The sequence below is a fragment of the Apium graveolens genome, chromosome 4 (genome assembly GCF_009905375.1).
Source record: "Apium graveolens cultivar Ventura chromosome 4, ASM990537v1, whole genome shotgun sequence".
Lineage (NCBI taxonomy): Eukaryota > Viridiplantae > Streptophyta > Magnoliopsida > Apiales > Apiaceae > Apium > Apium graveolens.
In genome coordinates, this window is record NC_133650.1 from 161,574,605 (window position 1) to 161,601,202 (window position 26,598).

The 26,598-nt window shown below is 33.4% G+C and overlaps 3 protein-coding genes across 7 annotated transcripts; 2 read left to right on the plus strand and 1 right to left on the minus strand.

Annotated features, from left to right (window-relative positions):
- Positions 1 to 8,851: 8,851 nt before the first annotated feature.
- Positions 8,852 to 11,566, plus strand: LOC141716942 (uncharacterized). The gene is made up of 3 exons (XM_074519093.1): positions 8,852 to 8,989; positions 9,749 to 9,862; positions 10,689 to 11,566. The coding sequence occupies exons 1-3, from the start codon at positions 8,980 to 8,982 to the stop codon at positions 11,396 to 11,398; spliced, it is 834 nt and encodes a 277-aa protein (XP_074375194.1). The 5' UTR covers positions 8,852 to 8,979; the 3' UTR covers positions 11,399 to 11,566.
- Positions 11,567 to 12,862: 1,296 nt separating this feature from the next.
- LOC141716943 (uncharacterized) lies at positions 12,863 to 15,950 on the minus strand. The gene is made up of 5 exons (XM_074519094.1): positions 15,491 to 15,950; positions 14,449 to 15,153; positions 14,286 to 14,345; positions 13,619 to 13,710; positions 12,863 to 13,197 (listed from the first exon to the last, which is right to left on the minus strand). The coding sequence occupies exons 1-5, from the start codon at positions 15,852 to 15,854 to the stop codon at positions 13,180 to 13,182; spliced, it is 1,239 nt and encodes a 412-aa protein (XP_074375195.1). The 5' UTR covers positions 15,855 to 15,950; the 3' UTR covers positions 12,863 to 13,179.
- A 4,198-nt stretch (positions 15,951 to 20,148) lies between these two features.
- LOC141720406 (uncharacterized) lies at positions 20,149 to 26,110 on the plus strand. Of its 5 annotated transcripts, none has more exons than XM_074522801.1 (5): positions 20,149 to 20,275; positions 21,359 to 22,303; positions 22,909 to 23,672; positions 24,844 to 24,900; positions 25,489 to 26,110. In XM_074522801.1, the coding sequence occupies exons 2-5, from the start codon at positions 21,367 to 21,369 to the stop codon at positions 25,732 to 25,734; spliced, it is 2,004 nt and encodes a 667-aa protein (XP_074378902.1). In that variant the 5' UTR covers positions 20,149 to 20,275; positions 21,359 to 21,366; the 3' UTR covers positions 25,735 to 26,110. The 5 variants fall into 5 exon arrangements, with proteins under 5 accessions (XP_074378902.1, XP_074378900.1, XP_074378901.1 ...); XM_074522799.1 differs by having other exon boundaries at positions 20,194 to 20,473; XM_074522800.1 differs by having other exon boundaries at positions 20,194 to 20,440.
- Positions 26,111 to 26,598: the final 488 nt, after the last annotated feature.

Sequence of the window (26,598 nt, forward strand, 5' to 3'; positions counted from 1 at the left end):
ATAGGGGTGTGTTGAAAGTTCGAGGGCCGGCTAAATAGTAATTCGAAAGGGGTAATTTAAGAAAATGAACTTAAAATTAGATTTGGGTCAGCTTAATTTAAGGAAAAGGTGTGGACTGTACAACTATAGAGCTATGGTTTTATCTTTAGCCGCGATATATATCTTAGACGCTCCTCTCTCTCTCTCTCTCTGCGTTGAATCTCTTCATTTGCGCCTCTCTCATACTTCTCTGTCTTCTCTCTAAACCATTCCCTCATCTCTCACTCTCTCTCTATAAACCACAACCAAGCCTCTCTTCTTTATCTCCTTCAACCAGAACTCTCTCTCTCTCTCTCTCTCTCTCTCTCTCTCTCTCTCTCTCCTTTATACAATCTCGGCAATTGCTCTTGTTCTTCAGTTATACATCAATTCTTGTTTTTTTCGATATATATTATGCGCCTCTCTCTCTCTTTCTCTCGTATCGATGTCTCTCCATATGAACCTTATAACACAATTAGCTTTGGTATCGATCTCTCTCGTATCCATCTTCTCTGATAGATATATACAGTTATGTATATATATGTAATACAATTAGCTTGGTGGTGTGTATATCCTTAATCGTATATCTTCCCTACTACTTCATGTGTTCGTGTTGTCCTCCTTTTGTTGAAATCAAGTACACATGTAGTAGTCGGACAAGATTATATATGCGATTCAACAAAAAAGCTCAAATCTTGATTATTGGTTTCATCTCTCTCTCTCTCTCTCTCTCCCGCCCCCCGTAGTTTACTTCCGTCCTTGTGTTTAATTATTGTTTGAATTGCAGATCTATGAATTTGTATTTTACGTGTATTAATATCTCTCTCGCTCTCCCTCTCTCTCTAGCAATGGTTCTTGTAATTGGTTCAGATCTGGGTATTTGGTTGTTTCTGTCCCTCTTTTTCTTAATTTAATTTATGTTTTTGTTTAATCAATGTTTAAGTTATAGATCTGTATGAATTTTAACAAAAGCTCATCTTTTTATTTAATTTTCATTTTCTTTGTGTATTTTTTTTCTTCATAGTTTTGTTCTTCGATGGTGAAACTAAGCCGCTGTTATGTTACACCGATTGAGATCTGACGAGTCTTCTTTTTGGATCTGAGTGTACAGGTAAGCCCAAATGCGCCTCTTTTTTCTTGGTCCGGATAAGTTTGGGCCCAAATAAGCCCACTAGTTGTTTTGGCGTGTCAGTATTGGGCCAAATGATTTTCTGTTATTTTGTTTCAGTAATTCTTTTTTGATTTGCATTTCATCCCAAGGGTAAATACTCTAATTTTACTGAAAGCCCCAAAAACGTATTGAAAGAAGTCCCAAAAAAAGCCCAATTCTTCCAGGTTTAGGTTTTAATTTTGCCTATAAATATGTACATGTTTTCACTTGCATTTCCCTTGGCAGTCTTAAAACTTAGAAACCTAGATCTAGCAAATGAGGAGGTTTATTCATAAGATTAATATTTTCTCTAAACTACCGAATGGTTTCTCTCGATTTGCCAGTGGTGGACGATACAACAAAAAGAAGAGGCAAAAGCTTCTGAGAAGGATCAGAGAGGCTAAGGAGGCTGTTGCTGCAGCTACTAAAGCAGTAGAGGAAAATGTTGTTGATGAAGTCAAAGGCACTCATGAAGATGCTCTGGTCTCGGTTTACGAGGGAGGTATTCGTAAACTCTTTGGTATCAAAATTGCTGCTGAGTTTAATCTTAATTCACTTTGTAAGATTAGTTATAAGGATGTTATTAGTAATATTATAAGTATTTTGAGAATGACCCTATTTTTAATGATGTGAAAAGAACATTGATAGATGGTGAAATTCTTAGTGGAATAAGAGACAAAGTGATTTTTCTTTGCTGTTATTGTGATGATAAAGCTGTTTATCCTTTGATCGATAAAGTTAACTTGGCTATGCTCGGTGTCAAAGTTGGGGAACGTTTTATTGTGTTGGAGAAAGGGCAGAGGATCGATAAGATGTTAGGTTATTTGAAAAGTAGTGGTTTGGGTTGTTGTGATGTTCTCGTTTATGAGATTGCCAAGAAGAGGCCTCTAAAATTTGGTAATGTTTTGTATCTGATTTTAATTTGTTTGTTTGCTTCCCCATTTCTAGTGTTGCATCTATTGATGGTTTTGTTTTGATCTCTGTAGAATACATAACTTTTTTTTGGAGGAGTTGCGGTCGGATATCGAGTCTATGTTCTTAATATCTAAAAGCAATATCGAGGATTATAGACACTGCACATGCCTACAACGAGCATTTGCTTGTTTTGTCATTCCTGCCGCACTCTCTGATTGGATGGATGGTATTGGTAAATTGCTTGATGAAGGGGCTGATGGATCTATTTTGGAATCATATAATTTACCACCTACTGTTGTCGCACAGTGGTATTGGTGGGTTAACAACAAGGATTTGTTTGTTACTGGTATTTCTATTCTTAGGAGGAATAATATGCCCTCTTCTGGCTCCGGACCGCGTGCCTCTCCTAGCTCCGCCTCTGGACTGGGTTCCTCATCTGCATCTGCCTCCGTCTTTGGACGACGTTCCTATTCTGCTTCCGCCTCGGGATTGCGTTCCTACTCTGCTTTCGCCTCTGCACTGTCTTCCTACTCTGCACTGCCTTCCTATTCCGCCTCCTCTGCACTGCCTTCCTATTCCGCCTCATGTATGTTGCGTTCCTGTTCTGCCCCTGCATTGCCTTCCTATTCCGCCTCTTGTGTGCTGCGTTCCTATTCCGCCTCCGGACTGCGTTTCTATTCTGCTTCCGCCTCCGGACTGCGTTCCTACTCTGCTTTCGCCTCTGCACTGTTTTCCTATTCTGCATTCTCTGCACTGCCTTCCTATTCCGCCTCCTCTGCACTGCCTTCCTATTCCGCCTTCTCTGCACTGCCTTCCTATTCCGCCTTCTCTGCACTGCCTTCCTATTCCGCCTTCTCTGCACTGCCTTTCTATTATGCACTGCCTTCCTATTCCGCCTCCTCTGCACCGCCTTCCTATTCCGTCTTCCCTGCACTGCCTTCCTATTCCTCTGCACTGCCTTCCTATTCCGGCTCCTGTATGCTGCTCTCATCTGTTCTCCTGGGCCGTAACATGCTATTCCCATAAGTGTTCAGAGTTCCTAAACACCTAGGAAAATGATTATTCAGTAAGTCATGAGAATATAGATTGTTGTGATTGGTTCACTACTATGTTTAAAATTTTTGAGGTGTCTCTAGCTACATGGTTGGTACAAACACGACAAATATTATTAATTTTGAGTTGGACCTTTTAAGCAATTCAGAATTCTGATATTTCAAGTTTCAATAGTTATTAGAATAATTTTAAAATTATACATTGTTTGAGGAATGTTTTTTTTATTAGTGATTAGTGATACAAACCGGGTATGTACTATTACTCTATTAGTCTCAAATCTGCAACCTGCTATCACGTTAATCTGTTGTTCTAAGACAAGCTATTGAACAACAACATGCAAAATCAACCTAATATTTTCTTCTTCGCACCATGCAAGCCATTGCTTACACTGCAATTTGATGACCTCACCTTTCCTGTTTGGTTCAATAGTGTAGTCAGGCAAATACTCTCCAAGTCCTTCGCAATGGCAGCTGATGAAACCAATGTAAGATCAACTGCTCCATGTAAAAATCATGTAGGCGATGTACACTTGTTGTAATTACATATTACAATCACATACTTATGACCAGCCACCTGAAGGTGTATCTTGGTATGTAGCTGGAGATAAGAACAAGAATTAGGCTCTATACAGAAACATTTGGTTATATTATAGAGGTATGAAAGGTTATTTATTTGAATAACATATCTCCACTGATAATAGCATTAGTCTTGGAGAAGCTATAAATGATATTTCTCGGTTCCAATCCTATTACTTTAAAGAGGTTTAACAGTAATTGCATTGTTTCAAATCATTTATGAAGAACACTTTAACCCAGAAAAAATATTTCTTCACATGGATTGTGAATGCAACAAAAAATTTAAAAAGTCACCATGATCTTGATATAAAATTAAACTTTTCAGATGTATGCTATTAAGGAAGTTTGTTTTAGCATATTGTTTGAACACAAGCATTCATTTCCCAAATAATAACAAAAAAATTGTCATCCAGCTTAAGCTTATTTTGTAAAGATAAGAGCATATATTTCCACAAAAATTACAAATAATGGATACTTCTTCTGAGAGAGTAGACCTTACATTTTGGAGCTAATAAGTTACAACAAACACTTTCATAGTGGGAAGATAACAACTCTTATGTGTAATTACCGATCGTGTTTAATATTGATTTAGTTAATTCAGATGGCAAGGAAAGAAATGATTCAATTCTACAGTTTGCATCAAATTTTACCTACAATGCCTTCTCATCTGCACTTCAAAGAATAGCAGGAATATAGAAGAAAGAGCACCTGACAGCCCTAGCAGCAGCCCAACCAAAATTTTCAACATATCAATATAAGCTAGCAGAGTTATCTTACTCAAGCAGTAAGAGTGAAAATCAAACTGTTTTTCAGTGATGTCTACCTAATATATACTTCTTGATAGCCAAGAATTGCTATAACAATCAATCACGCACTAGAAAAACCGTTTCTATAACACCCGTCGGTCATACTTTTTTAGCATGTGCATATGGGCACACACTAGATAAACCGTTTCTATAATGCTCTACCGAGTTCACTTGGATGATGTAACTTTCTCCAGATGCAAACTCATACCTTTAAAAACGGTTTAACAATCAAATTTAACAGCTACAGAGCCAGATTAAGTTTAGCAATTAACACTACGGCCATGTTTGTTTAATGGTATTAAGTAGGGGATAAGATTATAGTCCTTTAAATTTTCCAATCCCATGTTTGTTTTATAAAAAAATAGTGAAGGGTTATCCAAGGATTATAATCCTTTAAATTATCCTATCCCATGTTTGTTTTGTTGGAGTAGAGGATAGAATTATAATCTTATCTAATGCTTGGTAGGAGGAGGTATTGTTTTATCCCCTGCTACAAGTCATTTTAAAAAAAATTATAGTCCCCCTCATTGTTATCCCATATGAAACAAACATAGGATTGGAAAATTTAAAGGACTATATTCCAATCCCAAGTACTATCCCACAAAACAAACATAGAATAAAGTTTTAAAGGATTATATTCCAATTTACACTTAATCCTTTCAAACAAACTTAGGATAAAATTATTTAATCCATAGGACTAATTTTGATGAGATTAGTTATCCCCGGATTATTATTCCGGGATTATAATCCCATGAAACAAACATGGCCTACATATTTTAGGCATCAGATTTAAACAAACACATACCACATGCACTTCGGTTTTTTGTGCCGCTCTCCACCTTTTGTGAAGTGATTGATTAGTGACTATCTACATATCTATATAAAGTAAAATCCCGGCGGCTTACGTGGCAGGTCTAGAATTGGTTCAAACAATTTTGTAAGGAATCTATGCTCTCATCCAATTCTCTGTTTTCCTTAGTGTCTATTGATAACTGCAGGACAATTACTGCAATGGTAATTAACAGTCGGCAAACCCAATCCTTTTCGTCTGCCAAATCTGTCGACCTACTTATAGTTTTATGTCTGTTCAGGCATCTACAAAATATGGGCCGCAGGAGGAAACTATTCACTTCGTCTGGCAAAATCCTGTTCAATCAGGTTGTTTCTGCTCATTTTTTATTCAGATTAACATTTTCTAATGTATATACAACATAAATTAATGTTTGTAGTTATTTGTATCTTTCTCTATTTTTAGATATTTGTTAATTATACAGTATCTCTATGCACATCACTTTTAGTAAATGATTCAGAACAGTAATCTGGGACATATTGTATTGTGCTTTAAGACAAACCATCGAAAATAAGGGCCGCGTACACTTTATTCAGTTTTACATTTTCTCCGGCCTTGCTGTCAAACCCCTCGAATTTTGGGGGTGTTTTACTGTTAAAGAGGAAAAGAGAGGTTGAGGAAAAACTGAATTACATTGTTAAAGAGGAGAAGAGAGGTTGACGAAGAACTGAATTATAGTGCCCTTTACGTTATATAGAGGTAAATGTTTTGTATCATTTGTATGGCTTATTTTGCTGAAGATTTTGTAGTATGAACTTCCTTATAATTAATTAACTTGAATATGTTTTTTATGTGTCGATCTAAGTTGTATTGAAGTATAACAATGGTTGTGGTTTTGACTCGGAAGATTTCTCTTCTTTTTTTTTGTTTAAGCTTGCATGTCATTTGGTTATTTATATTCTATTAAGTTATTGTTCGCCACACAAAACAATTGTTTCACTTTCTATGGGTTATATGCTGATTGTCAACGACTCAATCCGTTTTAGTTTAGGTTGCTTACCTGGGCATGATAAAAAGTCTTAAACAGAAGTTAAAAGATATTTTATATCACCCTTACAGAGTTACAGATTGATGACATGCCTGGAATACTCCGGCTATCATGGTCACCGGTTTGCACCTCTTTACCTTGACCAATGACATCTTTCCAGGTAATTTTTCATATGTAGAATTGTAAGCCACCACTCTATAAAATTGTCACTTTATTTGACAATAATGAAGGGCTTATCATTGTCTTTGTGACTATGTTGGCTTACTAGAATGCCACAAGTAGTGGTTAAGCAATGAAGATGTGGCACAACCCACATACAACCTAGAATATGTAAAAAAAATTGCCAATAGCCAGGTTTTTATGCTCTTTTACAGGTACCTTTTTACTTTTAATCTTTACCTGAAACCATAATTTTTATGCTTATACAACCTCATTGCAGGTGATTATCCGAGAACAAAGAGCCTCACTGATAACAGGTCAAAGTAACACTTTTTTTTTGTTAACTTCCCAATAAGTTCTTTAGTTAGGGGTTTTTGATGTCAATATGCCACTAACTTTGGTTCATTATTCTATCTTGGCTGGGGCCAACCCTCCTACAAGGTAATGTTTGCATTTCTCTTTTCTGTTAATCTCTTTGCATCATATTGCTCATTATATCATCGCTGCATTATTCAAATCGCATAATAATTTGTTAGGACATAAAATTTATGATCTGATGCAGCATACATGGTTAGGATTAAGAGGACCAATATGCCCATTTTTGGAGGAAGATGCCATCGATAATTTGTCCAGGTTTTGGAGACATCTTACAACAGAAAGCATACGCTACCTGTCGTGGATCTCAGAGATAATGAGGTACTTGAAATATTTGGATAAAGAAACGAGATCTCAAGGTTGATGTAATTCTTTTTTCAAGAAATTAGTAAGTCAAAAATTTGTGGACTTCTAGACTGTAATATTTTCAGATAGTTTGGTTTTAGGGTTGCTAAGTCATTATGGTTGTGATTACTCCTGACGTCCGAATGATAAAAACTGAATATTTTGCACGTTATTTTAGACTTTTCTATTTAGATGTGAGCATTGACATCGTACTTTACATGAAAGCAGAAGCAGGGAGCACATACTTCCAGCTGTGTCAGAGTAGGCTGGATGCATTTCCTAACATAAGTCACCTACTTCCACGTCACCCAAGTTTATAACTATAAGCCTATAATCAAGTGCCTCATATGCTACATGTCATATAGATCGGTGAATAATTGCAGTTAATGTTGAATTCATGATCTTTTATGTGACATGCTAATATTGTGGAAAAAACTTGATAGCGGAAAAATTTTGAAAGTAATATTTTAAAAAATTTGCCCCTCCCTTGCGCAATATTAAATATACGTGAATTAAGGATATTATTATTTAAATAAAAAACTTACGTGGATCCTTTTTATTTCCTCATATAAGGTACATAATTTATTCTGGCCATGCATTCCAAATTTTAAGTGAACGCCAATTCAATTAAAATAAGTATGTTAAATAATTTACTTTACCAAAATAAATAATAATAATTTATTTAAATTGTAAGTAAAAAGATTTTTTTTTAAAAATTTAACTTTCATCATTGATTTTTTAAATAAAATCTTTCGTATTATACTTTTATTATATTATATGTATTCACCACTTTTTAAAATATATTTTCTTAACCGCGAAGCGCGATTTATTTACCTAGTTTATAATATTAAAAAAACTGATTAATCAATAAATATTTGATCACTTAAAAATTAGGTACTTTATGAATATGTTTGATTGAGTATATATAAGATAGTAAAATTATAAAAAAAATTAAAAATATTAGTATTTTTGGTAATTTATAACTATTATTGTTATTATATTTAAACACAAATTTTCTACTCACTATTTTTTCATTTTTCTATACATAAAATTAAAAACATAACAGTTTACCTAGTTCACGTGGTTTGCAGGCTATTGCATGAGCCCCGTAAGATTTACCCAGTACACAGGATAGCGGCTGCGGGTTACATACCATAAAAAAAGAAGATAATGTGCCCGTTTGGGAAATCTTAAAATAAGTAACTTATGACTTAAAATGATTAAGTGCGAAATAAGTGATAAGTTGATAAATACTTATAAGTTCTATAAGTGTTTGGATAAATTTACTTATAAGTCAGAATTTTTTTTACTTAAATGAATTAAAACAAATAATTATTAAATATAATTATCTTAGTTCATGAATCTTAAATTATAAAATATTTTAAAATTTATATTTTAAAATCAAAACTTTAGAAAAAAGTGAAAAAATGAAAATAAGTTGGAAAAAAGTACGTCACTGCCAACTTTCAACTTATCAGCTTATAAGTTGTAAATTCAGCTTATAAGTTGGGTCGACAAACACTCGTCGATAAGCTGTTAAGGGCTTATAAGCCATAAGTGGCTTATAAGCCTAGCCAAACAGGCCCAATATACATCCAGGTCCATTTAAAAGTTAGATTCGGCCCACGACGGGGTCGTGGGGATTTGGGTAGAAGACCAAATGTATAAAATACGATCAGAGAGAAAGACATCAAGAAGCTATTAATTTCGAGGGTTTTGCAGCGGTTTAAGAGGGAAGGCTCTCCATGTATATGAGTATGTCTCCGTCTCACTTTGTTTTGCAACTAGAGTTTTATGGGTTAATTTGTTTTTTAATTAGTGATGCAGACTAGGCATGATTACAGAAATCGGCCGATTTTTAAAAAATCATGAATATATTGTTTAAAAATTGGTCAAAAATATTTGTATGATTTAATCGAGTAATAAACAATTTGACTTTTAAAAATCATCCGATAAATCGTAAATCGATACATCAACTAAATCGTTTCGATATCTGAAATTTGTAACCATGAGACGGGTAGGTGCCTATTTTTTTTTAATTCTTTAAGCCAAGTTTTAGCTGGGTAAATATGAGGGATGGTAAACTCTTATGTACTACTGTACTAGTTTTACGGATTTTGTGCTGCACACGATAAGAAACTATGTGTCAAAATTTAATTGATTTTTTAATCATAAATATTGATGAATCCCCTGCATTTATATCAATTCCGCCAATAAAAACACTCCAAATTGATAGAATTTAGTGTTTAATGTGGGTCCAAATTGATAGAATTTAGACAAACCCTTAGTTTTAAGATGGAAAGAACTATTAATTTAGTCTATTAACATTTCTTTCTTGAAAAATTTCTAGTTCCGCCGATACATAGGTGGTTCATGTTCAAGTAACATTTCTTGATGTGTGATTAGCTGATCTTTGTTTCTGTGATTATTGTATGTATATAGGTTGCTCGTCCTAAATAAGATTTGTTAATTTTTAACAAAATTCGAAACTAAATTATTGTTTTTACTTTTTAGTGAGGAGAACATGCAAGTCTCTACCTAGAATGGTTGGGCGAGGGCAATTGAATTTCCAGGATGAGATCTCGATATGGTGCTTCGCGACACTAAATCACTCCCTGCGACATTTATGTAAATTTCAATTTCATATATTTATAAGTCATTTGAATTAATTTTTTTGATAATGTTCTTACTTTGAATCTGGGTGTCATCAAATTTTCTACAGAAGTATATATACTGTTATAGGTTGATTTTAGAATATATATATATATATATATATATATATATATATATATATATATATTTATGGGTTAAGTTCTATGGAGACCACTTTTTTTGGAGACCTTGGAGACCAGTCTGCAAGTTAAATATTGCATAAAAACATTGCAAAACATAATATATTATTTGTGAATCATGCTCTACAAATATCTTTATTTTATTCAAAATCTTGAATATCATATATGTACTGCATGTAAAACATTACAAAAATACTTTATTCTGCAAAATATGTTAAGTTTGCAGAACATTTGTTTAGCTTGCAGAACATACACATTCTACTTATTAAACTTAAATGATCTTCAATAATTTTAATGAATCAGTGATACTCGTAGAACATACTTCACAAAATAATATATTTTATAGTATTTTAATTGCAGAACATATGTGGTCTCCAAGGTCTCCGATAAAAAAGTGTAAAAAAGTGGTCTTCATAAAACTTTTCTCATATATTTATTATTATTATTATTATATTATATATATCCCGGCATTTTCGCTATTTAGCTTATATTGATTTTCTACATAAGTTCAGACATATTACAAATTTAAAGTTGATTATAATAAAATTTTACGTTCGTATTATATCTCTAAAGCTATCAGTAATAATGTAGATCATTGTGAATCTTTTCTTGGTTATGAACTTCATATTTTTGTTGTTTGTTAATCAGTCTGCTTGTTGCAGGTACTAGTCAGACAGAAGACAAACACATACCTGATTCGAGCAAAAATATTGCTCAGACCGAAAAGAAACAACGCTGGTGCTATGATCCCACAATCAAGCATGAAGCACTCAGACAATGTGCTGTCCCCAGATTTGCCTATTACGACGACTCTGCCACTGACTCGACAGGCTCAGACTCTGAAATCGAAACTGAAACCATGACAGAAGAAGAAGTTCAGGCTCGGAAAGAAAAAATTCTTGCTGAAGGCAAAGAGGAACAGCCATTTAAGTACAAGCGCGGGTTCGATTACGAAGTACTTAAACAATTCTTCTACTTAGACTCCCCAGACACGCTTGCCAATTCCAATTTGATGCTTTACTCTGATACCAAGGAGGATATGAAATCTAAGGGTCGCAAATATTATTCCATTAGTAGAGAAGTCATGATTAGTTCCGCTTCCAATTGCGAATCGGAAACTGAAACAGAATATAACTGGGAAACATGTTTGGAAACCATGGCAAAAGGCAGAGCTGATAAAGACAAAAACCTTCCTGGAACCAAAGATGAACAGCTCTTTTGCTACGACCCCAGCATCGAATATGAACCACTTAAACGATATATTGTCCCCAGATTCGACTTTTTTGACTCCTCTTCCACTGACTGGTCCGACTCCTCAGACTCTGAGTCCGAAACCAAAACCATGGAAGCTGAAGCAGCTGGCAGTCAGTAAGGCAAAATTCTCCCTGGACAAACATCTTGGTTAAATCCTCGTCAATAAATCGTGTACCCATGGCTGAAGACTCGGTCAAGTCTCTTTCGAAACATCTCCAATCAAACAAGCTGTTTCAGAACCTTTTTTTAATTGTTGGTTGTCAATTTTATTATTTTTAAACTTTTTTATAAGTAGGTTCCTGTTTCAAATGCCTGACTGTTGCTACACTTCTATGCCTCTCGTTTAAGTTAAACGTACATTTAAATTGCACAATGTTTAGTTAAACGTACATTTAAACGTATAGTATGGTATAGTATAGTATGTGTGGGGACTTGATTCTGAGGCAAATTGCACAATGTTTAGTTAAACGTACATTTAAATGCATAGTATAGTTAGAATCGGTGAGCTCCAAGTTCTATTCACTGCAGCTCTTGAGAAATATAGCCGAATGTTGCTTCTCATACATGTTCATTGTTCAGGGGTGTAATTCCTAATATGAAATTACAATGTAGTCAGGCAAATGCTGAAGGAATGAGCTTTATGAGCCTTTGCAATTATGATACACCTGAAGGTGTATCTTGGTATGTAGCCGGAGATGAGAACAAGAATTAGGCTCAGTACAGAAACATTTGGTTATATTATAGATGCATGAGAGGTTATTTATTTGAATAACATATCTCCGCTGATAATAGTATTAGTCTTGGAGAAACTATAAAGATATAAATGTGAGGGGGTGATCGCGGCGAGGGCGGTGCGGTTTTTTACTAATAATAGTATTAGTCTTGGAGAAACTATAAAGATACAAACGTGAGGGGTGATCGCGGTGAGAGCAGTGCGGTTTTTTACTAAAATCACCGATCAAAGCGCGCATATGATTTTCTTAAATTCTCAAACCGCAACCGCACCACGGAATTCTAAAACCGAATAAACTGCACTACAAGATATAAATGTGGTGCGGTGTATTGCGGTTCAAATTATCCGTGTCATTTCACGCCGTTGGTAATATATACAAGACTCGGAGCAAATCCTGTCTTCTTGTAATTTGATGATATTATGCGACTATGAATCACATTTTTCTTTGTTTTTCGAATATCATAAAATTATTTGTTGGATTAAATTTTTATTTATGTTGTTTTCGAGCATCTCTGCCCTGAACGGTTAAAGTACTTTTCATTTAAAATAAATGAATAATGTGTTGTTCCAAATATAGTTTTACTACTATTAAAGTTGTTTAGTAAATGTTTATTAAAAGAATTTACGATCCACAATTTTCTTTTATTTGATTATGTTCTTCGTAACAACTTAAACTCTAAATACTGCTCCCAAGTCCAAAGTAATGTGAGACGGCATTCAATTATTAGCGAATTAACTATCGGTCTTTCTCCTGTATACTTATGGAGACACTCTAAATACTAAAATCTAGATATTTTTTATGAATAGGTATGTTTTTACTGGTGAGACTTTTTGTAAAGGCAGGAGATCCATCATTATTAATGATGCACAGACTAATCAGAAAATGTCATCTCGTACCTTACTGTGTGCCCCGGAGCACATCCTAGAAAATTCAATTAACTATAAGGCTACAAAAACATTACTGCTGTTATAAGATGTATTTGAGTTTTTACAGAATCATCTGCTCAAGGAAACTACTAAACGGACAAGTTATACAAAACCATCTGGCTGATAAAACTCTGTTATGTAAATTTGGGGCAAAGTCCTTTGAAGACACCTCTAAAATCCTTGTGCCGAAAGGTTCTATTTAGAAATTCGACATTCCAGGATCTCCTGCGTTTGCATTACTATGCCGAGCAATCATTCTGAAAAAATCCAACAAAGAGATTGGTTTCAAAGACTAGTAACTTGAGAAAATTTTTCCCAAACAACCTAAAGAAAACAGATATACTAGACAACAAACAAAGAAGAAGAAAACAAGGTTTTACATAATTTCATAATTTTAACACTTTCAAAGCAGAGATCCTTCGCGGAGGTTGAGACCTAAAATATAGTTTCAGGGAAATAGTATATGATAAGCTATAATCACGACTAGTGAAGCTAATAATATAATTTTATACTACACGAAAAGACCGGTGTTACTTATACTATTATTATCGGACTGCAACTTGAATTTGTCAAAGAGAGATAATGCAATCAATATTTCAACAGTGTCCATTTCAATACTCTGAAAATCTCACATTGGCAGAGAATGTGTTTACAGTCAAGAAGTGTAAATTAATATACCTTGTGACGCTTTGCACACAGACTGGATGCTGCTGCAGTAAACACTAGGCCTGTGCAGTCAACAACTGCCCTCTGCACAGATGCTCGTAATGCTGCAAGGAACCAATCTCTATATAGTGAAAAGTGAAGGGAAAGATAATTATTCAGCATATCCACAACGTCACAGCCTACCTGATATAAAACATCCGGTCTCCTCATTTTGAATGCTACAATTTTTTATCTCTTCAGAACATTTGATGTATATTCTGATGCAGAGCGCAGTATAAAATTAACTTGTTGGTCAAGTTTAGGGCTTTTCTCCTATTTAACTAGAAGTAATCATTTGATATTATGATTTCTAAGACTTTGATTAATATAGTTAATTGAGAATTGTATAAGGTATATGAAGTATTAGGGGGGTCATGGCCACCTCATAGCCCCTTATTCCATCCGTGGTCATTGTTTAAGCAATGCCAATACCTAGACTTTTACGTGTAATTGGTAAGGTAAAGTCTTCCTACAGGTTACCCTCCCAGACCCTCGGACAAGTAGGATGCATTGGGTGTGTTATTTTGTAACTAGTCAAACATCAAGTCTAAATTAAGTGATAATTCTGATATCAAAAGCCTACGTTGACAGCAAACTGTGTACGGACTATGTTTGAACTACGAATTAGAAAGAAACATACATGGATTGGGACTTGACCTTCTTAACCAAAAGGCCCTATTCTCCACCATCATGCTTGTTCCTACAACACAAACCAAGGGCAATATTTTACAGTAATCATTTTATTGGTGTAGAACTTGATATGGTACTCTCTGGTGCAAACCTTTCTACAATTTCTACATTACCTCGGGAAAATGCCAGGAGACCACCATTCCAAATGCTTTTAACCACCAGACGAGTAGATGAAAGATTTGTCTGGACTTGCAACCCCACCCTGAGACGATCTAGAGGATGTGTTGAAGATAGAGAAGCAGCCTCATATTTTAGATTACGCACTGATCCATACCAAAAACCATGCATACTCCCCACAACTGAACTGTTTATCTTGGCAATTCGTTCCTGTTTTTCCAAAATCATCCGCTTTTTACACTCTTCCTCGCGTTTCCTGATTCCATTCTCCAGGGGACCATTCCATCTATCAAGTCTTCTCCTAAATTTTTGTCTTCTTGTTTTGCCTTTATCATTGATCAGTGACACTGTATCTCTTGCACCAAGTTCAGTCACGCATCCCGCGTTGTATGTCCCAATATCACTATAATGGCTGAAAACATAGGGGTATTCCCCGTCCCTCATGGCCCTGGAAAGTTTGTTCCATCTATTCTGCACAGCTATTTCACGAACAGGGAGCGTATATCTACCCTTATATCCGAATCCAATTCCTTTTTGAGCAAAATATTTCATCTCACTAAACCTCACAGCTTGAGTTGTCAATCCGGAAACTAGAACAATAGCTTCGCACCATTCATTCTTCTTTTGTGGCGTGAACCCCAGGCTTAACGTGCTGATAGCAGAACACATACAATTCTTCGTGTAGCTTACAGTTTCTCGTGCTGCAAGTACAAACGAAATTAAAACCATTAAACATGTATTTCATTTCAAATGATGATGGATTCCAAATAATAAGATTCGAGCTGTCATTTCAAATTCTCACGTTTATACTAATATTTCAATGTTATGTATGAATTTAGTGTGTGCTAAGAAACAAGTTCTCAAAATTTTATTTGTAAAGAGCTTATTAATAATAATGAACCCTCTAACTGCACAAAAATATTTACCAATAAAATTTTGAGCACTCAGGATTCTTGACGTCAACTCATTAAACACGGATTCTTAACGTGCGCCACTATAAAAACCGAACATAATAACTTAAGCGGCTACTATACTTACTTGCCAGAGGACTGTATTGAATCCCTAAACACAGTTTGTGAACTTTAAGATCAGGAACAAAAGAGGGATGCAAATCAAAATCATCAAGAGCATACATGACATCTCCATGTACACAAACACCAACTAAATCCAGGTCCCTGCTATTGTAAATACCATATACTGGATATCTCCCGAGAGTACAAAATTTGATGGAGACATAATCATCAGCAGTTTTTAAAAACTTGCTAGGTAAAACTGTTCGATAATTATCATCCTTCTCGAACTTTGGGAATCTCTTGAGCAAATCATCTATTTTTTCACCGTAGGTCTCGAATGATAAAGTTGTGAAATCAAATGTTTCTACCAAATTAATAAACCTTGACATGTCCGATAAGTGAATTAGGGTTGAGTAAATTAGGGTTGAAGCTCAACGACTACTGATCATTATTCCTCTCTTTTTATAGACCGGCCTCATTTTGCCTCGATCCGTTTCCTTGAAAATGTGGTGGGCAAATTGTAAAAAATATTATTCTCGCATCCACAATACCTATTAAAATGGTTAAATAATAAAATTTCATATTTTTTTCATTTTAAATGAGACTCAATTCATAAGTTAGATATTAAAAATTATATTTACTTTAAAAATATTACATATTTTAAATTTATTTTATATTTATATGTATAATAATTGCATTCGTACAATCAAAATAATAAAATAATTACATATATTATTATTATATATAAAAATAATATTAAACTAATCCTCATTAGTGACCGCTTAATCATTCTGATTAATTATGAATTACCTGATTAATCACTAGACGGTGCCTCCATCGACTAGACTAAGTCTGATTCCCACTTTTTATAACACTGATAACAATTAATAATCACAATTTGATAGTTACAACTTACAAAACCTATATAAATATAAATTAAATATAAATTCGTGATATACTAAAGTTAGTTATGATAGTTCCTGTATGTGGGTAAGATAATAGAGGGACTGAATAGCTTATCACCTTTTTAAAATTTAAAATTTGGTTTTTTCAAAGTTTTTTTACTCTTTTTAAATAAATTACTTACCAATAAGTAATTTAAGGTGCAGAAGTAAAAGAGAGAAAGAAAAAAATACCATACGGTCAATTAATTATTATCCATCAATCAAAATTCATATTTTATTCAATCAAGGAAAATAAATTACTTATTACCACAATATTGAAACATGATAAAAATATTCACTTTAGTTTTTCCTTTTATTCACCTCTTATTTATCACATTTGTATAATATTGACAATTTTTTTTGGACGAGGACAAAAAATAATAGTGGATAATAAAATCGAGATGGAAGAAGTATAAAAAATCATATTCTAGAAACTTAGAACATAGGAAACTAACTTCATCTCCATGTAACTTATTTTCATTACAAATTTAATATTTTATTATTAAAATTTCCTTTCATTATTTTAATAAACTATGTTTATGTAACATGTGTGAAATATATGTTATATTTTGTTCTAAAATGAACTTTCATCTAATTTTGTATCAAATAACTCATAGATAATATTCGTAAAAAATGTACTTAGAAGTATTTTGAATTTTGAATTTTACAATTGCTGCTATTGAGAATGAATATTTATTCGTGTTGATGGATTGAGTAGAAATCAATTTAACTTGTGTAAGTTATCTAAATTTTTTATGTTGGGTTTGCAATATTTATGGTAACTGCTAAATTCATTTTAATCAATTAAGAAGAAATTGAATTTATTTGTCTTAGTTGTCTTAATTTCGTGTGTTGTAGTACTCATGATAGTAGATGTCTAGTTGTCTTTTCCATTAATTATGAGAGTAAGCTAATTGAAGTTGTTAACACGTTATGTGTAAGTCTGTTTATTTTAAAATGAAGAAGGTATATCAGTGCATCAAAGTATAAAATGTAAATATTATTTTGATACTACTTAGTAATTATGGTTTTAGTAGTCCTGCATAACAACCGTACTTTAAATATAAATACATTATTATTATTTTTAATATATGTATAAATGTGTTATATATATGTAGTGTATTTGAATGTTAAATATAAAAAAATGAGTAATATGATAGTTAATTTGATATAAACTTGTATTGTGATTAATAATCTCAGTTGTTAATATATAATAATGAAGTTGTAATAAATATATTTTTTATTAATAATTAATGCGCTAGACGTCATTAATATATGATATTAAACTTGATACTTATTTATATATATAAATGAGGGGTAATTCGATAATTTCAAATGAATAGATTGTCTCAACTAATCACCTAGTTGCTCTATTATATATATTTATAATAATAAAAATAGATAAATAGAGTATTGATAATAATTTATTATAAAATACAAGTTGGGACAATGATAAAGATGCCTTAAAAATAAGATTCGAAAAAATTGTCCTATTGATATAAGGCATTACTAAGAGATTAACTCAAAACCCTAGCCTACTCTGAAAACCTACCTTATCTCAAAAATTATCATCCTTTTAACGGGCTTCCGTCAGTTTATCCGGTGGAAAGCCCCAAATTTGTTGATAATCTTTCTTTTCAGAGAATAATTTTTATCTGTTTAGTTTGTTTTTAGATCTAATTGTCAGAGTTTGGATTTTCTTTTATCTTAAATTCAAGCGAAATATATTGGATTTGAGGCTGAATTGAGGCAAAAATGATTATCTCTTTTTAAGTTTAATTTTTTCAGATCTGAATTTTTTATTTATATTTCCGGTTTATTTTTCTCTCCTTGGTGAGAGTGTGTTTGTTTCTCTAATTTATTGTGAGTGCTGGATCTGATTTAGTGATGATGGTTTATACTGGGTTACATTTATGGTTGATAGCTCAAACGCGTTGGGATTGTAATAAAACAGGTATATGTAAATATATCTTCTTCAACATATCGCTTGGTGGTCTCTGCACGAAGACCAGCGATTTGATCCATTTTATGTTTGTTCAACTCGATCATTTATGTAGATGCCGTATGGTTTTTTATTATTGAATTAAATCTATTGTTCTTCAAAAAAAAGACATTACTAGAACATTATTTAATCAATTTTTTTATTAAATATTAAGGTCATGTGACCTAATATATACTATATTATAATAAACGAAACATTAAAAGTTTGGTAGTCGGTCGGTCGTTACTTGGTGAAATTACTTATTTAATTATTTCAATTCCAATTATTGGGTGGATCAATTCTAATTATCCTTGATATTGAAGTCAACTTCCTCTATTATTTTACCAATTTCAATTATATTTTATATCGAACTCTATATCATTATAATTTATATTAAATTCAACTTCTTTTACCAATTTATATTTTAATTCTATATTACTCTAATTTGTTACTTCAGGCTAAATTAATAAGCAAACTAAATATAATTATAAAGATTTAGTTGATATGTCATGTGAATCGGGTTAACATAAAATAATAATACTAAAAGTCCTCCTAAAAAAATTATACAACTGAACTTGGATAAACAAAATAATATATTTTATTTATTCAGGATAAAAAAAATATATTATACAATTGACTAAGATTAACAAAAAACTAAAATAAAAATACAATTCGACCAAAAATAAATAAATAATAGATACTAATTATTCAGTCTAAAACAAAATTATCTTATTGATCCACACTTAAAAAAATTAAAATTAAACTAAAAGTAATTAGTTTGATTTTGTCGGTGTATTGAGCATCAGGCTGAAATAAAATAATATAAACCACCGATCCGAGATAAATCAAATTAATATTAGATTAAGTATAATTCGTATCCTATATAAATTTTAATTAAAACATAAATATTATTTTTTTAAAATACACATAGAATTATCAATAAAACTATATCGTTCAATCAATAATATTGTCTTTTTCAAATATCTTTTAATCAATTAAGTAATCAACATGCTAAAATAATATTTTTTAAGGTACCAACATAACGAAGACATTATATTTTTACCCTCAATAAAATAATAATTCCGTTATAATAACATTTCCCTCCTTACCAATGCTATCACTTTAAATAAAAGTTTAAATGTTCTATAAAGTTATGAACATATACGTTTACTAATATAATTATTATGAAGTCATATCATTTAAAATTTTAAATGAACAAAATTTAAAATTGAATTCAAAAAGTTTTTAAAAAATTATATAATATTAAAAAAAATTTGTGCAATCAGTGCATACGGGATTTAAGCTAGTTATAATTAAGGGCCTGTTTGGCAACTTACTTATAAGCCACTTATGAGCCCGTAACAACTTATCGACGAGTGTTTGTCGACCCAACTTATAAGCTGAATTTACAACTTATAAGCTGATAAGTTGAAAGTTGGCAGTGACGTATTTTTTTCCAACTTATTTTCATTTTTTCACTTTTTTCTAAAGTTTTGATTTTAAAATATAAATTTTTAAATATTTTCTAATTTAAGATTCATGAACTAAGATAATTGTAGTTAATAATTATTTGTTTTAATTTATTTAAGTAAAAAAACTTCTGACTTATAAGTAAATTTATCCAAACACTTATAGAACTTATAAGTATTTATCAACTTATCACTTATTTCGCACTTAATCATTTTAAGTCATAAGTTACTTATTTTAAGATTTCCCAAACCGCCACTAAGTAGCCCGTGGGACTTGTATAATACAGGAAAACAAGGGAAGTTAACACTAATCATGAATTAGCTATTTTACCCCGCCAAAAATGAAAATAGTTAAAACCAGCTGAACACGGCTCGTGTTCTCTCTCCGCTCTCTGTCAAATCCTCTCCGTCGACTTGTTAGTTACAGCTCTCTCTCTCTCTCTCTCTCTAATATTTCTCGCGCTATCTCTCTCTTTCCCTCTCTCTCTCTCTCATCCCACCTCTCTCTCTCATCTTACTGCAACTAGCATCATCTTACCTATGGCGATCTAACTAAACAAGTACAAAGAATCGATACACTTGTACAATATCAATCGCTACTCAACTTATCAATTGTACTACACTATAGTTTAATTTCAGTCTCGTAGTTGCTCTTTCGATTTTTCGAAGCATTTCGATGATAATCTGTTGAATAATGACTATAAACAATTCAATACTTATGCTTCAGTTTAATTGATTACATAATGTTCTCCTATAGCTCTGTATTGGATTGAATTATGTGAAATTTGATTGTTTCGGTACTTGAATGAATCTGATTTCTTGAATTACGCGACATTCAGTTCAATTTGCTCTTGTTCTATCTCGGTGTAATTATTCGTTAAATTGAGCCGTGTTTATGATCCTGATTGAGAATCTATAGGTTTTGTTAGATTCGATAATTCTGGTTGAGAATCTACGGTGTGATTATTCGTTAAATTGAGTCGTGTTTATAATCCGGATTGAGAATCTATAGGTTTTGTTTGATTCGATAATTCTGGTTGAGAATCTAGGGTGTAATTATTCGTTAAATTGAACCGTGTTTATAATCCGGATTGAGAATCTATAGGTTTTGTTAGATTTGATAACTCTGGTTGTGAATCTTCGGTGTAATTATTCGTTAAATTGAGCTGTATTTATGATCCTGATTGAGAATCTATAGGTTTTATTAGATTCGATAATTCTGATTGAGAATCTATAGCTTTTATTAGATAAGTTGTTAGTAATAGTGAACTTTCCGAATTAGTGATAGTCAACTGTGAATTTACTGTTTTTAGCGTGCACATGGTTTCGTTATCTTGTAGATTTTGAATGTATACAAAAAGCATTTAAGTGCATTCGAGTGTTCTATTGGATGATTTTTGGAGTATATATTGATTTTTTATAACATAGGTTAGGTAAGTATAATGTTGTTTGTGGTTGTCATGGAGGATGTGAATTTGAGTGATTTACTTGAAATCTAGGGAAACAGATGAAGTCTTCATTATCAGGAAGATCAAGTCCTAAAAATTCTCCTTCGTTTCGGAAAATTAGCTCTAGCCGAACACCAGGAAAGGAAGGTCGGACTAATAGTGCCTTTGGTACTAACTGGTTTCGGAGCAATCGGATTGTGCTGTGGCTGCTTTTGATTACACTTTGGGCTTATGGTGGATTTTATGTCCAGTCAAGGTGGGCTCATGGGGACAACGAGGAAGGGATTTTTGGTAATGTGAGTTTGAATAGTGATGAAGATCTTGAATCTGAACATGTTCATCGCCGAGGCCTGATTGTAGATGAATATACTTTGTTAGCAAAATCTGAGATTGGTAGAAATAATGCTAATGCAGTAAAGATGGACGTGGTTTTGACAAAGAAGGAGAAAGATGCCTCATCTCATCCAACTGTGCTTTTGAAGAAGAGGAGCAAGAGACCTAGACGTAATTCACGTAGGGGGGCTCTTGGGAAGAAAGTGGCACCTCTGCATACAGAAAATGATAATAAAGAGGCGCAGGAGGTGCAAGAAGTGCAGGAGGAAGACATTCCTTTGAGCAACTCGTCTTACGGGCTTCTTGTTGGTCCCTTTGGCTCTTTAGAAGATAGTATTTTAGAGTGGAGTCCTGAAAAGCGGTCAGGAACCTGTGACAGGAGGAGTGAATTTCAACGTCTTGTTTGGTCCAAGAAGTTTGTTTTGATATTTCATGAGCTTTCTATGACTGGAGCTCCTCTTTCAATGTTGGAATTGGCAACCGAGCTTCTTAGCTGTGGCGCAACAGTTTCTGCTGTAGTTCTTAGCAAAAAGGGTGGTTTGATGCCTGAGCTTGCTAAAAGACGGATTAAAATTGTAGAGGATAAAGAAAAAATTAGCTTCAGAAAAGCGCTGAAGGCAGATCTCGTCGTTGCAGGATCGGCAGTCTGTGCATCATGGATAGGTAAGTTTTTTGCCATAGTTTATCCATGAACTTTTATGAAAGATTCATTCCAAGATTGTACTTCTTCTGTGAAATTATCTCATATAATTTATTACCCAATAGCTAACAACACATGCCATTCAAATTGTAATTTATTATAATATCTGGATCTCTTTTCTAAAAAAGAGCATGTGGAGTTCTTGCCCTGTTCTATAATTAGGTGTAAAGCCGCGTCGATCTTTGAAGCTTTTTGAGTAACTCTTTGATCTTGGCATAAAATCGCCTGAATACTTTTAATCTCCAAAAATTTGATGCAAACAGAAATTATGAGCCAAGTAATATCAAAAAACTTATTATTATTACAATAAAAGTTTTTTATGAGCTGGATGCACATGCGGAGAAGGGAAGTCTATAAGTATGCTCCAGATGAAATTGTGGACTGGTATTTATTATTAAAATTATATACATTTTAGTTGATAATTTATGTAGAACCTGGTTTGTTTTTTTCTTACCTGTCCTAGTACTGTCTCTCAATTTGATTAATGTATTGCATAGCATAACGCTTCTTTATTCATTGTTGATATCAATTTATATTTTAGTGACCACTCTTTTGATTGTGGATTCAGAGAAATATCTTGACCATTCCCCTGCTTCTGCTTCACGGCAAATTGTTTGGTGGATAATGGAAAACAGGCGTGAGTACTTTGATCGTTCAAAAAGTGTACTTGGCCGTGTGAGAATGCTGATTTTTCTTTCCAAATTGCAGTCTAAGCAATGGCTTGCTTGGTGTGAAGAAGAAAATATTAAGTTGATTTTGCGGCCTGCACTAGTTACCCTTTCTGTTAATGATGAGCTGGCTTTTGTAGCAGGAATTCCTTGTTCACTAAATACTCCAGCTTTTAGCATGGAGAATATGCTAGATAGAAGACAGATAATGCGAAAGTCAGTCAGAGAAGAGATGGGATTGACTGATGATGATATGCTTGTAATGTCATTAAGCAGTATTAATCCTGGAAAAGGCCATTTCTTGCTTCTTGAATCAGCACGTTACATGATTGAACAAAAACCATTCCTTAACGATGTTTCTTATGATGGTTTAGCTGAGAAGGATGAATATTATCAGTCGGTGAATGACTCTGATACCTATCGTGGGGGCAATACTGCCAATACGAGGAAACTGTTTTCTGACAGTGTACAAAAGAAGGGAGTGAATCTGAAGATCCTGATTGGTTCAGTTGGATCTAAGAGCAATAAAGTGCGGTATGTGAAAGCAATACTCAAATTTTTATCTCATCAACCAAACTTAGCAAAATCAGTACTCTGGACTTCAGCAACTACACGTGTTGCCTCTCTTTATGCAGCTGCAGATGTATATGTTATAAATTCTCAGGTGAATTTCTTTTAGAATTTTAAACTGTACAAATCTTTTAATTGCTATTAGCGCAGATGCTTTTGGCTAGTGAAGAGTGTTACAAATTTCGGAAATTGGACTTATTCGGTTGAGGCACCGATTTGCGATTTATCGGACGATTTTTAAAAAATCGGATGATTTATCAGCGATTTATCGGAAATCGGTCAAATCGGACAAATATTTTTGACCGATTTTTGAGCGATTTATCGGCGATTTTTGAAAAATCGGCCGATTTCTATAACAGAGCTAGTGAAGTATAATTCCATTATCAAGTATCAATTTATTTGGAAATTATATCTTCATACATGACGACTCATACTAAGAAGATTTCCCTGTGAAGTACATTGCTACAGGTTAACATTTACAGCATCTGTTGTTGAAGTTTGTTACATAACTTCATAATGTGGTGTTCAATATTTTCTCGTGCTAATTATTTAGAGCTTTTCGCTTCAGTTTATTCCTCACTGTTAAGAGATAATTTTAACACATCCGGTTAATAGTAGTAAGTCCTTGGGACCCAAATTGATTACTGACCTTTCACTCTAACCAGGCCTCAAAGCTATGGACACATTGGGTGCAAGAACTAGTGTAGGTTCATAAAGAGCTTGAAATGTAAAGAAAACTTTAAGAGCTATCTGTAGGGAGATATTATGATTAGCCTATCACAGATGTGCAGAGAGTACTTGCAGGAGAGGGGGGCTTCAGTCACATGCTAATTTGATTCTATATTAGCTGGCTAATCACTCGAGAGTAGGTTGTGGGGAAATGACGAAAGGGGTTCTGTTACTTGGTTGTTTAAGTTGTGCTTGGCTTGAGACATATTTCAACTTATATATACCGAACTGTACGGGCATCTGCAAATGATATGGCAGTCTTCCCCTTCAAATGGCACAAAGTCTGAACATGTTGGTAACTTAATTCCCAAGTTAAAACGTAGGCACTGATGTTGAGTGACACAGCCAAGTTGAAAATAAAAATATTAAGGTTATACTTTTCAAATATTGCTTGGAAATTTTTCTGTAGTCATTATTGACCTGAAATTCCTATCCTTTTTCTAATCTATGTAATTTATTTCAGCCTTGTTTTCTGTTTCATCTAATGACTCGTGTATATTTCATTTAAATCTAAATAGTTTTTAATCTGCATACAGGGACTAGGAGAGACATTTGGAAGAGTGACAATTGAGGCTATGGCATTTGGTCTTCCGGTATATACGTGTTTCCTTTTCTTTTATTCTTTTATTAATTTTTGATATGATTCATCCATGTCCTAGTTTTTAGTTGGTCTATATTTTATGAATGTCATTGGCTTGTATTAGATTATGCAAGCGTTAGGTTTTTGAAAATGATGGTACCACCTGTTTTTCATATATAATTTTAAACTTCAATCTCAATGTATATATGTTCACATTTATACTTGCTGCCTTTTGCAAGTCTTAACAATGGTATAATGAGATTGAGGAGGTTGCTGTCACTTGTCTACAGCATGAGCATGTTTCTGAATTAATGTTCCAACTCAATATTGCAACTGAGAGAAGGTTATATATCAGCATTGTTATATAATATATTTGTTAGTAAGAAGTAGTATGGTCCTAAAAGCTAGTACTCGTTTTCCTTCATTCTGTGGTAAACGCCGAAGCGAGGTTATGAACTATTTAACAATGAAAAAAATTATTAATTTGTTAATCATCAGACTCTAGAGACTTTTTACTATGCCAAATAATTAAAGAACTAATAAAGGAGCTGTGAAAAGTATAAGAATAACAAGCTGTGATTCACATTCGCCCTTTATGCAGGTGCTTGGTACAGATGCTGGAGGCACAAAGGAGATCGTTGAACACAATTTAACTGGTCTGCTTCATCCTCTGGGGCGTCGTGGGTCTCGCATTCTCTCCAAAAATCTTCAGTATCTGCTTCGAAATCCCTCTGCAAGGCAGGAGATGGGAATCAGAGGAAGACAGAAGGTAGAGAAGATGTACTTGAAGAAGCACATGTACAAGATGCTAGCACAAGTTCTGTTCAAGACCTTGAGAATAAAGTAACATCAGCATTCAGCCACATTTATACTTCATTCTTTTTAGGCTAGAAATTTATAAGCTACATCAACCCAAAATCCCAAGGCATCTCTACCAGCTACCCAGTTGGTATTTTTCCCAAAATCGCGTATCCCGATATTTCAGACTGCTCAATAGTTCTGGCTACTTCTTGTAGCGTGGATTGCAGCAAATGAGATGAACATTTTCTTTCTCTGTACATATACTTTTCATGAGCGTCAAATAATCTGCCTCTATCAGTCTGAAGTTTCTGATACTGTGTTGGACTTTATATTTCATAGATCCAATTTTCACAAACACCAACCGAGATAGATCTTTGATCAAATAAGATTTGTACCATCCAAAATGTGAGTGCTGAAACATATAAATAATCTTCTGAGGCACAAGGGTGTAGACTTCAAGAAATTATTACAACTTCACCAATCTTTTGTTGACTTGATATTATTTTTACACTGTATAAGAAATTAAAATGATAAAACATTATTAATTAAATCAACTACACTCAACATTTTTTTAACAATTACACTCTTTCAAGAAAACGAGAGATGCATGTTCATTAAGCTCCAGACTAGCTGGATTTTTTTAAAACAAGCCCTGAAAAAAATACAAGTTGGTTATAATGTGACATTCCTGATTAAACTGACTAAAAAGTATAGTCAATTATGCTGTAGTATATTAAGCAGGTTTGAACACCCAAGAGGCAAATATTATGCTGCAGAAAATATGAACAGAGTTGAAGGTCTAAGCTTATAAGCTCAAGGTCATACCAAAGCGTTTAGCTATAAACCGGGAAAACTATAACCAGAAACATCAGACACAAGATGCCTTGCTTAATGTAGCCAGAATAATAGA

Excerpts from the sequence above, each read along its gene's own strand:
- LOC141716942 (XM_074519093.1), top strand. Across the intron at positions 9,863-10,688 it reads TCACTCCCTGCGACATTTAT|GTACTAGTCAGACAGAAGAC; the intron begins GTAAATTTCAAT and ends TGCTTGTTGCAG.
- LOC141716943 (XM_074519094.1), bottom strand. The coding sequence starts at position 15,854 with ATGTCAAGGTTTATTAATTTGGTAGAAACATTTGATTTCACAACTTTA. Across the intron at positions 15,154-15,490 it reads TCAATACAGTCCTCTGGCAA|CACGAGAAACTGTAAGCTAC; the intron begins GTAAGTATAGTA and ends TTGTACTTGCAG. Across the intron at positions 14,346-14,448 it reads TCTCCTGGCATTTTCCCGAG|GAACAAGCATGATGGTGGAG; the intron begins GTAATGTAGAAA and ends TTTGTGTTGTAG.
- LOC141720406 (XM_074522801.1), top strand. The coding sequence starts at position 21,367 with ATGAAGTCTTCATTATCAGGAAGATCAAGTCCTAAAAATTCTCCTTCG. Across the intron at positions 22,304-22,908 it reads AGTCTGTGCATCATGGATAG|AGAAATATCTTGACCATTCC; the intron begins GTAAGTTTTTTG and ends TTGTGGATTCAG. Across the intron at positions 23,673-24,843 it reads TATATGTTATAAATTCTCAG|GGACTAGGAGAGACATTTGG; the intron begins GTGAATTTCTTT and ends ATCTGCATACAG.